The 16,175-nt window shown below is 39.6% G+C and overlaps 1 protein-coding gene across 1 annotated transcript in view; it reads left to right on the forward strand.

Annotated features, from left to right (window-relative positions):
• Positions 1 to 16,175, forward strand: part of DNAH8 (dynein axonemal heavy chain 8) — a 343,899-nt gene that overhangs the window by 117,415 nt on the left and 210,309 nt on the right. Inside the window, exons 32-36 of the mRNA XM_082729671.1 lie at positions 72 to 134; positions 5,162 to 5,262; positions 8,934 to 9,071; positions 9,229 to 9,469; positions 14,124 to 14,323. Coding sequence (XP_082585797.1) covers positions 72 to 134; positions 5,162 to 5,262; positions 8,934 to 9,071; positions 9,229 to 9,469; positions 14,124 to 14,323 — 743 coding nt within the window. The remainder of the gene's footprint in view (positions 1 to 71; positions 135 to 5,161; positions 5,263 to 8,933; positions 9,072 to 9,228; positions 9,470 to 14,123; positions 14,324 to 16,175) is intronic.

Raw genomic sequence — 16,175 nt, forward strand, 5'->3', positions numbered from 1 at the left:
TGGATAAACTCAAAAAATTGATAAATACATGTGTTTAAGAATTTAAATGGAGATTATATTATTCATTACAGGAAGGACCCATGGTTCCAAATATTCCACCTCAAGAAGCTAGTAACAGGCTACAGATATTTCAGGTGAAACTTCATTTTCTGTATGTCAACCATGTGTTGTTATTCTTTAAAGTAATTTTAGGGAAAAATTTATGTGTTCTACCTTACACTGGAAAATTTAGTGTTTAAAGGGCATACAGATTTTAATCTGCAAAATAATGTGATTGATTCCTTTTCTTGTATCCCTTTGTGTTGTTCTCCACAGAATCTCTCCCTGTATTTTTAAAGAATAAGCCTTTGATTTTGAACTTACGTGTATACCTTATTTTGGTTCCAAGCATCTCATTTGTATGCAAACGGTAAAAATTCATAGAATAATAAAATATATCAGAATAAGATCTAAAATATTGACAAATGGTTTCCCGGTGTTCCCTCAGTATCCATTCCTTTTTATCCTTGACTTTAAACTTCCCAGCTCATTTCCCTTACCCTGGACTCTATTATACTCATCGGATTCACCCTCTTTTCCTATGTTCAGATTGCTGAGCAAATCTAGAGAAAAATCACATACCCCTTTGGGTCATTGTTTTGCAGATTCATGGATTCCTATGTAAGCTAGCCCCTAAGAGGATCAGGCATTATTTGTGTCTGTTCTCTATCCTGTTTTCTGTAGTGGCCAGACTATATGTTCATGTTCTGTTTATGTTCTCTGTCCCGCATGCATTTGTAGTCATTAAAAAATATTTATCAGATGCCAACTGTGTGTCCTGGTCAATAGAAAAGTGATTAAGGCAAGGTTCTTCCCTCTACACTGCTAAAATCTGGTAGGGAACAGAGAGCTAGATAGATAGTAAGTGCAAAACTGTGTGGTGAGCCCTATGATCTAAGTGTGAGAACTAGTCTTACGGAAACAAATGTAGGGAACTACCAACCAAAATAGGAGGTGGGGCAGCCAGAGAAGGCTTCCTGGAAGGGGAGCCATCTGAGCCGCATCTTGAAGGACTATTTAGAGTTAGCCGGGGAAGAAGGAAGAAAAACAAGTTAGACAGAATTTATACCTCTTACAAAGGCCCCGAAATGAGGAGTTAAGCCAGGGGATTTAGGGAGATGTGGGGTACAGTGGGCAGAGAGGATAGGGATGAGGCAGGGATGGGACAGCTGAGAGGGTGGAAATCACTGCTGAGAGGGCTTTGTAGGCTCTGGTAAAGAGCTCCTGGCCCGTTCTGGGGGCTGGAGGGCTCTAAGCAAGGAATGGCCTGTTGAGATTTGGATTTTTTTTTTTTTTGAAGATTTTATTTATTTATTTGACAGACAGATCACAAATAGGCAGAAAGGCAGGCAGAGAGAGAGAGAGAGGAGGAAGCAGGCTCCCCGCTGAGCAGAGAGCCCGATGCGGGGCTCGATCCCAGGACCCCGGGATCATGACCTGAGCTGAAGGCAGAGGCTTTAACCCACTGAACCACCCAGGCGCCCCGAGATTTGGATTTTTAAAACAGCTGTGTGTTAAAAAGATTTCTCTGGCATTAGTGCGGAGAATGCTCTGGAAGGAGGATGGTTAGACTCATGGCCGCTTCAGTCATGCAAGTTAGAAATTGTAAAGAGTGAGACCAACCAAATGCACTTGCAATGAAGAAAACTGGATGGATCATGAGTTTATTAACAAGACCAACGTGATAGGCCTGGAGCCTGGGCTGAGGGGAAGAGGGGGAGATGTCCAGCTTGGGAAAACAGAAGAAAGTAGAATCCTTTACTGAAGTAGGAGTGTGGGAAGAGTCGTTTTGAGATTAGTTTGGACAGATGACCTTGTCTCCCAATTTACAGAGATGATTTAGGGTGTGTGTGTGCAGTAAATTTCAGAGAGATGTGTTGCCTTTCCTGTCCCTGGGGACTCTGGACTCTCCCTTGTTCCTTCTTAGCCAGACCCTTTTCTCTCCTTTCCTCTTAACCCCGTCCCCTTCACTAAGTCTTCCCAATCAATATTTTAAAAGCTGCGTGTCTTTCCTTTTTAAAGTAACCATAAGACACCTATTTCTCTGTTCTGTGCCCCCTTTTAGATGTCACTTTTTTCTTCACCAGGCCCCAGTTTCTACCTGCCTTTGTGCTCTGATAGCTTCCATGGTTGAGCCACCAGGGGATCCAGAGATGTTGTCCAAAATCCAGTGTTTTCTTCTTTACTAGCAGCCATATGAAGGCTTTCTGTAGCTAACTTAGTTTTACCTCGTGCTGGGTGGGTATTTCTTAATATCCTTTTACCTATGTCAGAGATAACTTCCTAATACTTAGCCATTGGGTTTTTTCACCCCAAAGCAAATAAAAAGAAGAGTAGATTCGGTAATCTTGTCCTCGATGCTGTATGTGCATGTTCCTTAGATGGTTCAGGCTGGTTCCATGCATGCTTTTCTCAGAAGGGTTCAGTCAAGTGGAATTTCTCATATGGTATCTAACTTTCAAGTATCTCCCTTCATTTGAGTGATTTAAATGGAAAATCCAGACCCAAGTCGCATGGGTGGCTCAGTTGGTTACGTTTCTGCCTTTGGCTCAGGTCCTGAGTTCAGGGTCCTGGGATCCAGCCCAGTATCGGGCTCCCTGCTCAGTGGGGATTCTGCTTCTTCCTCTCCCTCCCTCCCCACTTGCAGTTTCTCTTTCATTCTCTCTCTCAAATAAATAAATAAATAAATAAAATCTTGAGGGAGAAAAAAAAAGGGAATCCAGACCCAGATAAAAAAGGGTTCTTCTAGGATCACTGGAGCAACCAGGATTTGTAGCCTAGACTCTAGAGGAATAATCTTGTGCCAAGTAAGGAAATCAGCTGTCACAGAGCCCATTGTCTGGTTCCACAGGCCAGGTAGGTCTAGCCCAGAAAGCCTGATGGATTTCTATAAGGCAGGTTGTCCATGCCGGCCAGGGTTTTCATGGGAGGCAGCAGGCATAAGCCTTCCACTTGAATATGGTGTCCACAGACAAAAAGTCTAGTCCCTTGTTATTGCTGTGGTTCTTTTGTCCTAAGACAATAGTGGTCACTTTCAGTACCTTTTTGCCGGACCCTGGAGGAGGCTCTGATCCTTAGCTACCTGAAGTCTCCTGAGTCCCAGGGAAAGGCCTGCCTCTCTGGAGGAGCCAAAACCAACACAAATTTGCTCACCTGGTAGCTGCCAGCTGAGCCAAGCAGAGCCCCTCAGCAATAAAAACAAGGTGAAGATTGAAACTAGATAGTAATGTTGAAGGGTGATTAGTGCCAAGGGAAAAAATAGCAGAGAAGGGGCCTAATGTGCTGGGCTCTGTGTATGTAACATGGAAGTGAACTTTAACACCATATCTCCAGAGATGGCCACCTTGAAAAGCTGACATTTGAGTAGAGACCTAGAGAAATGAGGGAACGAGCCAGACAGGTACCTGGAAGAGCAGCTATCCAGACAGGAGGGAGAGCAAGTGCAAAGGCCCTGAGTGAGAGCAAATACGACATCATCTTACCTATGTTTTTAGTGGATTGTCCTGGCTACACTGTTGAGAGTAGATTATTGACTGTCAGGGGTGGAAGCAGAGAAAGTAATTAGGCTATTGCAATAATCCAGAGGAAGGTGACAGTATCTTGGACCAGACTGGTGGCACTGGAGTTGATGAAAAGTGGTTGGAGCCTGGGTATATTTTGAAGGTAGATCTATCTCCTTGCCTTTCCCTCAGGAATTACCAATTCATTGGTCAGTGACTGGGACTGTAATATACTACCTTTTCCCTGGGGGGTGTGGCTACTTCATTGAAAAGACATTGTAGGGCCCATCTCTTGCTATCTTGCTCCTTCTGTTCTAACTATGCTTGGGGGTGTGCACACAGTAGGCTATTCTCCATGCATCTGGCTGGGTATGTGACCCAACTGTCCTCAAAAGCAGGCCCACCCTCAACTTCCTATCCCCCCCCAAAAAACAGATGCCAAGATCTAGATCTTGGAAAAAAGCAGGAAGCCTCACATTAGGCCTCAGGGTGCAGTGGTGTTCCCAGAGGCAACTTTACTCTGATCTCCGGAATTACTGGGCACTGGGTTGGCCTGCTGACAAAGTTGATATTTTGTTCCCCATTTGGCTGGTGACATTGGTCTTTTTATACTATTTGGGGCCTGAATGGAAAAAGGGTGAGTGACTGGCATTCATCAATAGTCTTCACCACATAAACAAGATTTGAAGTGTCATTATTTTAAAGTATGCTAAGTTTCACATTTTTGTTTCTCTTTTTCTAGTGTTCACATGGTTCCATGGCTACATTAGTCAGTAACTTTATTAAGTGACCACTGTGCTAACCAGCAACTAATAGAAAAAGTGCAAAATATGGCCCTTACTTTCTAGAAAGGAAGAGTTCATTGGAGTTCCCCTAGGGTCTTCCCCACTTCCTGAGTTGGGTCCTCTAAAATATGCTAACGGTAGCTGTCAGATCGGATTCACTGAATGTGTGAGGTCTGACGCCAGACATTCTCCAGGGCCCTCACTGATTATACCCTTATTTTAAAGCCGCACATACCTTGTCACATGTGGATTATTTCTGTTTGCTTTTGTGCTTTAAACACGCTCCATGCTTAGCATTCTAAGTATAGGAGATCCCACTTCCAATTCAAGGAGCATGGGCATTCATTTTGCTGATTCAGATTGTTAGAATTCTCTCAAATAGTGTTAAAAGGGAATCCTTCATTTTATAGACTCTTTATTGCTTGGAGGGAAGACAAGGTGGAAAGGATTATACTCACTCATTTGAACCCTGTAGAAGAGAGGACAGGTCTAAATTAGTGAAAAAGCCTGAATTATAGATTTTTTAAAATGCAGTTTTATTACATTCAGACATATTTATGGGAACCTGAAGTATAGGTCTTCTGGGGACCACAGAATTTACTAAAGAAAAAATTTTATGTAAAATGGATGCTTTTAGAGTGTTTGAAAGTTAATTTTCCTAAGTGCTCAACTTTTCTTCTGATTGCTTGGCACCAGTATAAATTTCTTCACAAAACTTTGTTTCATAGATATTATTAAATAAACCTCAGTGTAGCTTTTATTCCAATTGTAATAAATTCTACTTTAAAGGGGCCTGAATTAATTTTATTTTACTACAACTTAAAAATCTTTTTATAGGCCAATTTTGATGATCTGTGGAGGAAGTTTGTTACATATTCATCTGGTGAACAACTTTTTGGATTGCCTGTGACTGATTATGAGGTTTTACACAAAACTAGGTAAGTGTAGAAATTGGGCAAGTATTACATGCAAATAATGAAACACTGCCCATTAAAAGAATCATGTCATCATTAAATCCTTTATCATGCAGAGAAGAGCCTCCCTTAGAACACTCCTAAATATTTCCCTTTTTCCTGGCTGTCGCTGACCTACCAGATCAATAGTTGTCACATGTAAAACAAACATTCTTGGGGAATGCAAAGTACATTGCAAAAATCCCAGTGTTTTTAACCTATATTTAGCCTGTGCTTTACTTTGTCCTCTTGAATATTTTTAAACAGTGTCTATTATTGTGCAGAAGCACGCAAATAAAATATATTGTTTATTTAGAGGACTAGTCTCCCTGGCTTTCCAGCTCTTCTTACTTTTATGCTAAGTGCTCTTTTCTGTTGGGTAGACATAGAGATTCAGCAGGGTTGAAGGTCAAGGAACTTCATTGATTTTAAACAATACATAGATCTAAGATTTAAGCAACAATATTTAATTGGAATTTTATGTAACTTTCCTCAAGGTCAGAATTAAAACAGTGGTTTTTTGCTTATTAGGATTATGGCTTTAGAAAAGGACTTTATGTTGACTTCTTTCAAAGTCGATTTACGTCTTTGCAAGAGAGACAAGAAATCGTCCAACCATAAATTAATGCCTCAGCCTACTTTAGGGTACATAGTTTGTATTCTTTTTCCAAAGCAGTCATTCACCAAGCTTAATCTGATGACCAGTTGCATTAGAACTGCAGGCATCTGTTGCTTACCCTGATTTGCTGAATCAAAATCTCAGGGATTGGGTCTTGCATTTTTATAAATTCTCTAGTTAACTCTTTTGCACGTTCATTCCGAGACTCTGTTTTATTTTAACTGGCAGAATTCCAGGAAAAACAATCATCTTCATTTATCATCTGGACCAATGGACCCTTTTAATTTTTTAATATTTTAAAGTAATTGATGAATAATTTGCAAATTAAGAATAAGGGAATAGTGAAACACACTTTTGTTAGAAAATGTAATAAAAATTTAAGCAGAGAAAACCCACACTTTTACTCCATTAACACCCTGGTTTGAAGATACACACGCAAAATGGAGACTGATTCCAGAATGTGACTGGCGCCCAACCAATGTGAGTTGACTCTTTGGTGAGTCAGAAACTACCAAAGATGAGTTGTTGCACAAAGAAAACCTGATTTACTGCAAATAAGGAAATCATAGGCAATGTCTTCCAAAGCAATGGCTCCCCAAGAAATGGTGAATGGGTTCCTTTTGTTTAGGGTTAGGATGAATGTTTAACGTAGAGATGGGCATAAGGTCACACATGCGCCTTAAGGAAACATGCCTAATCACACATTGTATGTTATGCAAATGAGGCTGTGCTCTTCTTTGGGCTGAGCTTTAGTGTTCTAGTGAGGTAAAAGTGATTGGAGGTCTTTCCAGAGGTTCCCTCCATGGTCCATCTGCACAGGTGCTAGTCAGAGGTTTGGCTCAGAGGGTCTGGATGGTCAGGTCAGGTGGGAGGTCTTATCAGGGGAGTGGCCATCACCTAAGGGGTGCTTTCAGGTTTCCTTTGCCCAAGAGGGAAGCTGGAAAGAAGATCTTAAGGAAAAATGTAAGAGAAAAATGAATAAGTAGAAACAGGTGGGTAGTGAAGGTCAGGTTATGGGGTCTCCTAGGTGACACAACCAACTGCTCATCAGCTGTCCTGCAGGAATGTGGATCATACTCATTCTGTAAACTCTGATTTCTGGTTTCAAATCCATCTCCTACAGCTTCTAGCTTATTATTACTTCTGATTCTTCTTGCACTTGGATTGTTAAAACACAAAACTGTTGAAAACTCAGACACTCGTAGTTTTGTTGAAGAGAGGATCACTATCTTTCTTATATTATAAATGCCAAAATCTTTATTTGTAGATTTGAATCTTTAAGTCAATGAATTTCTTCATTTCTGCATCATCTGTCTCCTTTGAGTATACATTTGCTTTCAGCATTCATCCACTTAGGGGAAGTCCCCAGTAAAATCTATGCAAACATCACAAGTAATGAAAGAACAATCATTTATCCTTTTCACAAAATGGGATGGTCTAGGTTCTTATAAAGCACTTCGTGATGAAGCTCTTGCCTCTATTGAAATATATTGCTCACTCATAAGGGACTGATCTGAGTAAAATTCATCTAGGTAATCGTCATCTAAAGACCCACAGTCTGAGATCTCACTACACAGTTCCACTATTACAGTTAGAGTCTAGAGTGCTGCTCTGTGTCATTCTCTTTAATATTTGGGGAGAACCTTTCTTATCAGTTGTCTTTTCTTTACTGTTTTAGGTTAAAAAAAAATTCTGAATGCTTAACCCTATTAAGTGAAAATTAACCAAAGATCAAAAGAACACAAAGATGGTTGATGTCTGTTTGGTGTTCTTTTCTGATAATTTCTTAAAAGATGATGCAATGAGGGGTGCCTGGGTGGCTTAGTTGATTGAGCATCTAACTGTTGGTGTAGTTTAAGGTCATGATCTCAGGGTCATGGGATTGGTCCCACATTGGGTTTGTGCTCAACATGGAGTCTGCTTGGGATTCCATCTCTCCCTTTCCCTCTGCCTGCCCCCCCCCCTCTTTCTGTCTCTCTCAAAATAAATAAATAAATCTTAAAAAAAAAAAAAAGATGATGCAATGCTTTGGGTGTCACAGTATGAAACTTGAAGGATGACTATTGTCCCTTCCTTATGGGAGATCTTGTCATACTTTTTGTATTATTTTAGTCATTTTTAGCATAGCTGGGAACACTCTGTGATTAATAATGAAATAGTTCCTAATATGATCAGCAAAATAAATCAGCAAAATGAAGTAAGAATTGGAAAAATAAGATAACCAAGATTCCAGAATGTGTTTTAGATTTATAAAAGGGTCTGATGTGCCCTTTTGATAATTGCAAGATAGAATGAGTTTTACTATATTAAAAACATAAGCAAACCTTGCCTTTGGTCTTTGGATTATTTACAATAAGTAATAAAATTGTGAATATCAATCCTTAAAAATAGAACCACTCAAAAAATAACCTCAAAAACTAAAATTGTGTCTCAGGGACATTCATGGTCTGCTAAGGAGGGTGGAATGCTAATGTGAGGCATTCTTGGGAGTATCCACAAACTCTGTTGAGTGTTCAATTTTTGATGTTTGACACAATAAAGGACTTTTTTTTTTGCTTGGATCTATAATCACTCCTCTTATTCTTGTAATGTATATAATTCCATTTGGGTACATAAGGGAAAGCTTTCAGTAGGAAAGTGATGTATAAGTCACTTTCCTAAAGGCAGATGTTCTCATAAAAAACCAGCTTGCATTTGGAAGGAAGACCATCAAAACCTTAGCCTGAGCTTTGATCTTATTATCAGATTCTGGTCACATTGTTTGCAATGTTTGGAACCATAATAATAATCACACCATTTGTTAATGTGAAGTCTTAGTATGACTTGGAATGTTTGAAAACTATAAAATTGACCTAATTGATGGGGCTTTAATAAAATTTTTGTTTGGAAACTGACAGAGTTGTTTGCATGTTGGTGTCTGTAAGACATGATACATGTCATGTATGAAATGTTTGATTGGATGAATTCTGCCTATCCAATAATGATATTTATTTTTAAGATATACATTATGTTATAACTTAATTATTTGGTTTCTCAGAAAAGAGCTCAACTTGCTGCAGAAGCTGTATGGACTATATGATACTGTAATGAACAATATTAGTGGCTATTATGAAATACTTTGGGGAGATGTAGACATTGAAAGCATTAATGCAGAACTGCAGGAATTTCAAAACAGGTGAGTTTGAATTGAATTAAGCTTACCTTTTTATAATGCCTATCTTCATAGGAACTGTAGGTATTTTACAAATACATTTATCTTCTGATATATTGTTGTATACAGATAATGCTTCAAAGAAATGTGTAGTGATGTGATTTTTCCTTTTTTCTAAAAGGTGTCGTAAACTCCCAAAAGGACTTAAAGATTGGCAAGCTTTCTTGGATCTGAAAAAAAGAATTGATGATTTTAGTGAGTCATGTCCTCTGCTGGAAATGATGACCAATAAGGCAATGAAACAGAGACACTGGGACCGAATCTCTGAGTTAACTGGAACCCCATTTGATGTGGAATCTGATTCTTTTTGTCTTAGAAATATTATGGAAGCACCACTTCTTAAACATAAGGATGACATAGAGGTACATAAGCTTATAAGATCTTATCACTGGTTCATTAAAGAACATCTCTTATTTTTCTGAAAATTATGCAAATGGACATTTGATTTAAGGGTGTACTAATTGCTTTATATATTGTACCCTCAAAATTTGGAATAGCCCTGAACATCCTTTGGTTTTGCAAAATAATATAGTAACTCGAGGAGATAAGATGATTATTTGAAATATGTTAGTTTGGGAGATCTTCAGTCTATCCTCCTTGTCCCTTAAGTAGCTCTCATTTTTTTTTAAAAAAAATCTGTTTATTTATGTATTGCATTGCTGTTGAATTCTTCAGAACTATTAATATTAATAGTATGTGCCTGTTGCCTTTTTGTTATTCATTTTCTGGCTCTTTTGTAATTCCTTTGTTCTTGTCTTCTCTCACTCTCTTCTTTTGTTATTTGTATATCTGTAGTGGTATGCTTTATCTCTTGTGTATCTACTACAGGTTTTTTTCTTTGTGGTTGCCATGAGGCTTATATATAACAGTATATTTATAACAGTTTGTTTTCAGTTGATAACTGAAGCTTGAATGTATTCTAAAGCTCTACATTTTTACTCCTCTCCCACTGCATTTTGTTTTTGATACCACAGTTTTCATTTTTTTTATCCGTGTCTCCACTGACAAATATTGTAGTTATAGTTTGTTTTACTACATTTGTCTTTTAACCTTCATATTGGCTTTTTAAGTAGTTAACTTACCACCTTTACAACATTAGACTATTCTGAATTTTACTATATATTTACCTTTACCAGTGAGATCTACACTTTCATATATTTCCTGTTACTAATTAACACTGTTTCATTTTAGCCTAAAGAAGTCCCTTTAACATTTCTTGTACGGTTCGTCTAGTAGTGATGAACTCCTTAAGTTTTGGCTTGTCTGGAAAACTCTTTAGCTTTCCTTTGATTCTGAAGGATAACTTTTCCAGATAAGGTATTCATGATATTTTTTTTTTCCTGTCATCACTTTGAATATATTGTGCTCCTGTCTTCTGGTATGCGAAGTTTCTGCTGAATAATCTGCTGTTGGTCTTGTGGGAGTTTCCTACATAACAAGTTGTTTTTCTCTTGCTACTTTTCTGATTTCCTCTTTGTTTTTAGCTTTTAATACTTTAATTATAGTGTCTTGGTGTGGGTCTCTTGGGTTCATCTGTTTTGAAATTCTCTGGGCTTCTGAGATCTAGTTTTCAGCCATTATTTTTTCAAATACATTTTCTGCCCTCTTGTCCTCCTGAGATTCCTATAATGTGAATGTTGGCTTACAGGATCTATAAGTCCCTTAAGTTGTCTTCACTATTTTTCATTCTTTTTTTCTTTTTGCTCTGGTTGGGTAAGTTCTGGGCCCTGTCTTCAAGTTCTTGATCCTTTCTTGTGCTTCATCTAGTCTGCTGTTGAACTCCTTTATTGTGCTTTTCAGTTCTGTGATTGTATTCTTCAGCTCCATGACTTCTACTTGGTGCCTTTAAAATATTTTCTTTCTCTTTGTTGGAATTCTCACTTTGTTTATGCATTGTCCTCCTGAACTTGGTGGGTATTTTTATGACCATCATTTTGAGTTCTTTATGTGGTAAACCACTCATCTCTGTTTCATTAAAGTCTTTTTCTGAGGATATTACTTGCTTTATTTGGATCATATTCCTGTTTTTTTCATTTTACTTTGCTCTGTGTTGATTTTTATGCATCATATAAGACAATAACCTCTCCTTGTCCTGAAGGAGTGGCCTTGTGAGGAAATAAACCTTATCCTTCAAGCCTGCCCTAGCTCTTGGCTGTCTCTCAAATCTTTATGTTTGTCCCAGTGGTCTACTTTGTCTTTAGGTGCTCTCAGTAATTGAGGATGTAACGAGACCTATCAGGTCCCGAAGTGGAGGATTTCAGTCAGCACCTAGACTTAGGCTGATTGGAAACTACATCCTTAGGCAACAACTATTAAAGCATGCAAATATGCCTATTTAAGGGAATACTAGGATATGGACATTTATATCTGTTCTCTCTGCTCTAAAGCTGGGAATGACAGCCAGTTAGGAACTTTCTTTGCTTGCTACCATTCTGTTGAACCCATGAACAAAAGCCCTGCTGGTCACCACAGTCAGGCTATCAAGGGATGTGCCTTTTGCATGACAGCCACAATTGTGGAGTGCCAGTTTTTGACTCAGGCTCCTTTGTTGGAGATGCCAGCATTTGGGAGCACAGCATAAGGAGTCTGAATATCACACTCACCCTTCAAAGTCTCTGGAGAGGATTACAGTTGACCTTTGGATATATGTTTAATTGGGACTCTGCTCCTCAGGCCACAACTGTGAGGAAAAAGCAATAAGCCTCTTTCACAGTAAGAAACTGGGCATTTCAGTCTGATGTCTCAGTGCTCAGCACTGGGAGGTGGGTAACTAGTTAAGAACTACCCCCGCCCCCCGCCATTTATTCTAGTCCTGTGCACCTCAAACATAAGCCTCATTTGCCACCATAATCAGGGGATCATCCAGATCCCCTGTGTGGCAGCTACAAAACAAACAAACAAAAACAAAAACAAAAACCAGGGTGCCTGAAATGTGCATAAGCTCCTTTCAGGGAGATACTGGTGACCTACAGTGAGGTAGATGGATACTGCAACAGTGGTGCCCACCAGTGTCCATCTTGGGAGAGTGTTTTGGGAGGCCCCAAGTTGTGTATTAAATTAGATGCCTGCCCCTCAGGCAGAAGCTCTAATATAAGCAAATAGGCCTTTTTCACAGAAAGGATGGGCAGTTTCCAGGGGTCTGCCTCTGTGGGCAGTTTCCAGGGGTTTGCCTCTGTGTGGAACCCACGGGTGTAACCAGATATGTCGATGCAAACTGTTTACAAGGGCTTTCTGAGCCATCTCCCCTCCCCCTCACCTTACAAGAGCCATCAAGCTTGGGTTTCATCTCCATCTACTGGTCTGTGTATATTTTCTGCTCTGGTTCATGGAGATGTTTGTTTGGTTTTTAAGCCTGGCTATGTTTTCTACTTTCTCTGTCACATTTTATCAGTTATTCTATATTTTTGGAGGTGAGGAACTATACCATGTAACTGGAAATCTCTCATATATATGATTTTGAGTTTTCTGCCTTTTCTTCCCCCTTCTTTTTTTTTTTTTTAAATTATTTATTTATGAGAGAGAGAGAGAATCAGCAGGGGGAGTAGCAGAAGGAGAGGGAGAAGCAGACTCCCCACAGAGCAGGGAGCCCAACACGGGAGTTGATCCCAGGACCCTGGGATCATGACCTGAGCTGAAGGCAGATATTTAACCCAATGAGCCACCTAGGCTCTCCATTTCCTTCTTCCCTTCTTAACAATACATGTATACCAGCAATATATATTTCAAAGAATTTTGTCCTATTTATAAATGCCATGCCAATACTATTGAAGGAAATGAGGAATTGAAAAAGAACTTTGGTGTCCATCTCATTCTTATAAGTAGGTTTTATACTGAAGAATATAGCCATTTGTAAGCTGTGCTTTGAAAAATGCCATTTTGTAATTCCAAGGAATTCTAAGGTTCAGTTACTATTTGTACCCCAAAACAGATTCTCAGCACTGTATATGCCAGTACATCCTGTTTGCTCTGCTCTGCATGTCCTGCTGTTTGCCAAGTTGGATTCTTTCTGTTCTGGGACTCACTACCCCTAAAGGAACTCTTTCCTCTCTCTGTAGAGTGTCTGCTCCCACCACGCACGGGAATCCCACTCAGTCTCATGCTCCCTCCTCAATGAGGCCTTCCCTCCTGCCTGCACGCAGGAGTCCTTTCTCCCTTTTCGGAACTCCCAACGAGTCATACCACTCTGAGGACATTTATTTATTTTTATTTTTATTTTTTTAAAGATTTTTTAAATTTACTTGACAGACAGAGATCACAAGTAGGCACAGAGGCAGGCAGAGAGAGAGGAGGAAGCAGGCTCCCCACTGGACATAAAGCCCGATGCGGGACTCGATCCCAGCATCCTGGGATCATGACCTAGGCCGAAGGCAGAGGCTTTAACTCACTGAGCCACCCAGGTGCCCCTGAAGACATTTATTATATGCTACTTGTATTATAATTATTTGTGGAAATACCTTGCCCCTTTCAATTCCTTTCCATCTCTGAGATCTGTGATTCTGAGTATGAAAACAAATAGAAGCATGATGGGAAAAATATGTTACTTTTATTTTCCTTTATGAGACTTTCATATCAAGGACTCTCAGAAAAACAGGAAACCCTGTGAGGAAAAAAAAAAAAAAAAGAAAAGACTTTTAAGCAAATGAGACATTCAATTAGGGCCAGAGCAGGCTGGAATACAGAAACGATTCTATGCTACTTTGAAGAGTTCAAAGGACCCCCCACATATATTCTCCCTTGTTTCCTGTAACAACCTGCTGAGATAGAGCAGCTGTTATTATTTCCATTTTGGCCAAAAAACTCCAATTAAAATGTAATCAAGAAACATGAGGATTTAAACTCTGCTATTGCTTGTATATGGTATCATAAAAGAACTAGTAGTCAGATGCTCAGAAGGTTTCCTTGGCCATAAAATGACTAAATGACTTCTAGGTTCAAGCTTGAAAATGCTATGATTTTCTAAGGCACTTAATTTGTAATTGGAAATGTCATGACATATTCTTTGATCTCCCTCTGAAGGATATTTGCATATCTGCCATTAAGGAGAAGGATATTGAAGCCAAGCTGACTCAGGTGATTGAAAATTGGACCAACCAGAACCTGAGTTTTGCAGCATTTAAGGGAAAGGGAGAGCTCCTTCTCAAAGGAACTGAATCAGGAGAGATCATCACCTTGATGGAGGATAGTTTAATGGTCTTAGGTTCCTTACTAAGCAACAGGTAATTTTATACTTTGGGGGAAGGTTTTAACTTGGTTTCTAGGGTTATATAATACTGGATGAAAGCCCAGTTTTGCATCTATGGCAAGATTCTGAACTCAAGGACTCACTCTTGTCTGTCCTTAAATGAGCTACCTATTTCCCTAATGATCATGGCTTCTGTCTCTTCTTTATTGTACTCATTTCTTCTTAACTGTTTTTCTGGTGGGCACTGTCATAATTATTTCCCCTCAGATTGGCAGTTTATCTCTTGAACATCTTGGGTCCCCACTGAGATGACATATTCATTTTGCTTTCTTTCTCTTTGGTTCCTCCAAGTTGTTATCTTTGCCTTCCTTGGCTAGCCCTGCTCAGGTGTTCACCCAGTGACCCAGGAAAAGTATGCTGGCAACACATGAAAGGAATATATTATTAGGGGCTTATTATGTAAACCCTTCATGCATTCTTTTATGAGGAGAATGGTCTATATGTGTGTTGGTTTTACTTTTCCCTAAGTGAGACAACCTATCCATCATTGGATTACTGAAACAGCTGGAAGGTGATTGTGACCTTGAGTGCAGTTTTTGGAAATGGGACTCAGATTAAGTATACTGTCAGGTCGTAATCTGGACATTAGCAACTTCTAATCCCCTAGCTGACTATGCAATAATTCTCAACTGTTCTTCATTTCAGCACACCTAAGAAATATGACATTACCTCATCATTAGCAGAATCAATGTCTGGGGTGCATGGGAATTCTAATATCCCTTCTCTAGGTTGGAATTACTGGTTAATGAATGATACCCTCCATGACTGCTGGCCTCAAAGGCACACTTGCACTTGGATAATGACCTAACTCCAGAGCTCCTAGTTCTGGGAGTTCTGGGTTGACTTGTTGGGGTTAAAACTGTACATATAGGGCTGCCTGGGTGGATCAGTGGGTTAAACCTCTGCCTTCGGCTCAGGTCATGATCTCAGGGTCCTGAGATCGAGTCCCACATCGGGGTCTCTGCTAGGTGGGGAGCCTGCTTCCTCCTCTCTCTCTCTCTGCTTGCCTCTCTGCATACTTGTGATCTCTGTCTGTCAAATAAATAAAATCTTAAAAAAAAAAAAAACTCTACATATATCTCTGCTTTCAAGGAATCTGAATAATCCTGGCAAAGGTGACCATAGGGTATTCAGTGGTTCTTAAACTTTATGGGATACTGCTTCCATTGCTCATTGCAAATTTTTCCTTGCTGATTTCCTGGGTGATGTCCTCTTGAAGAAAGACTGTAGATTCATCTGAACAGTGTCTATAGCCAACGAATTTGGGATTGGAAGCCTTTCTTAGTTTCATTTTTAACTTGGATTTAGCCTGGTTAGTATAATATTTATTTATAGTACTAGTAAATCAGTGCTGACACAGTGCCTGCTGGGTCTCTAGGGCTACCTGGGTGTGACTTCAGGAGGAAATTATTTATCTCCATAGGTGAGACTTGACTCCAGATACTGCCTGGTTGGTGACACCTTGCTAGTGAATTCCTGATTGATCTATAGGACTAACTATCCATCATGACAGGTTCCACTAGCCAAAGTTGTGCAATGACCAAAGGGCAGAACGTGGTTATGCTAGATCTTATTTCAAGTCTCCCTTTTTGATGCTGGGAAGTTACACACCGTCAAAGATGATTTTTTTTTCCCTCTCTCTGTGCAGGACCATTTTTATCCTAAATATCTAGGTGCTTCAACCCCCTGAAGTGTCCATCTGTACCATCTTAGTGTGCTTGTCTTAATTTCGAAGACGCTTTTAGCATATTGACTTCTTTTGGTTCTAGAGTGTTGGCCAGATGGACAGTATAAATTGAGTGTTGAGTCAAAAGCCTCTTACTACC

This window comes from Mustela nivalis, assembly GCF_964662115.1.
Source record: "Mustela nivalis genome assembly, chromosome: 5".
NCBI classification, from domain to species: domain Eukaryota; kingdom Metazoa; phylum Chordata; class Mammalia; order Carnivora; family Mustelidae; genus Mustela; species Mustela nivalis.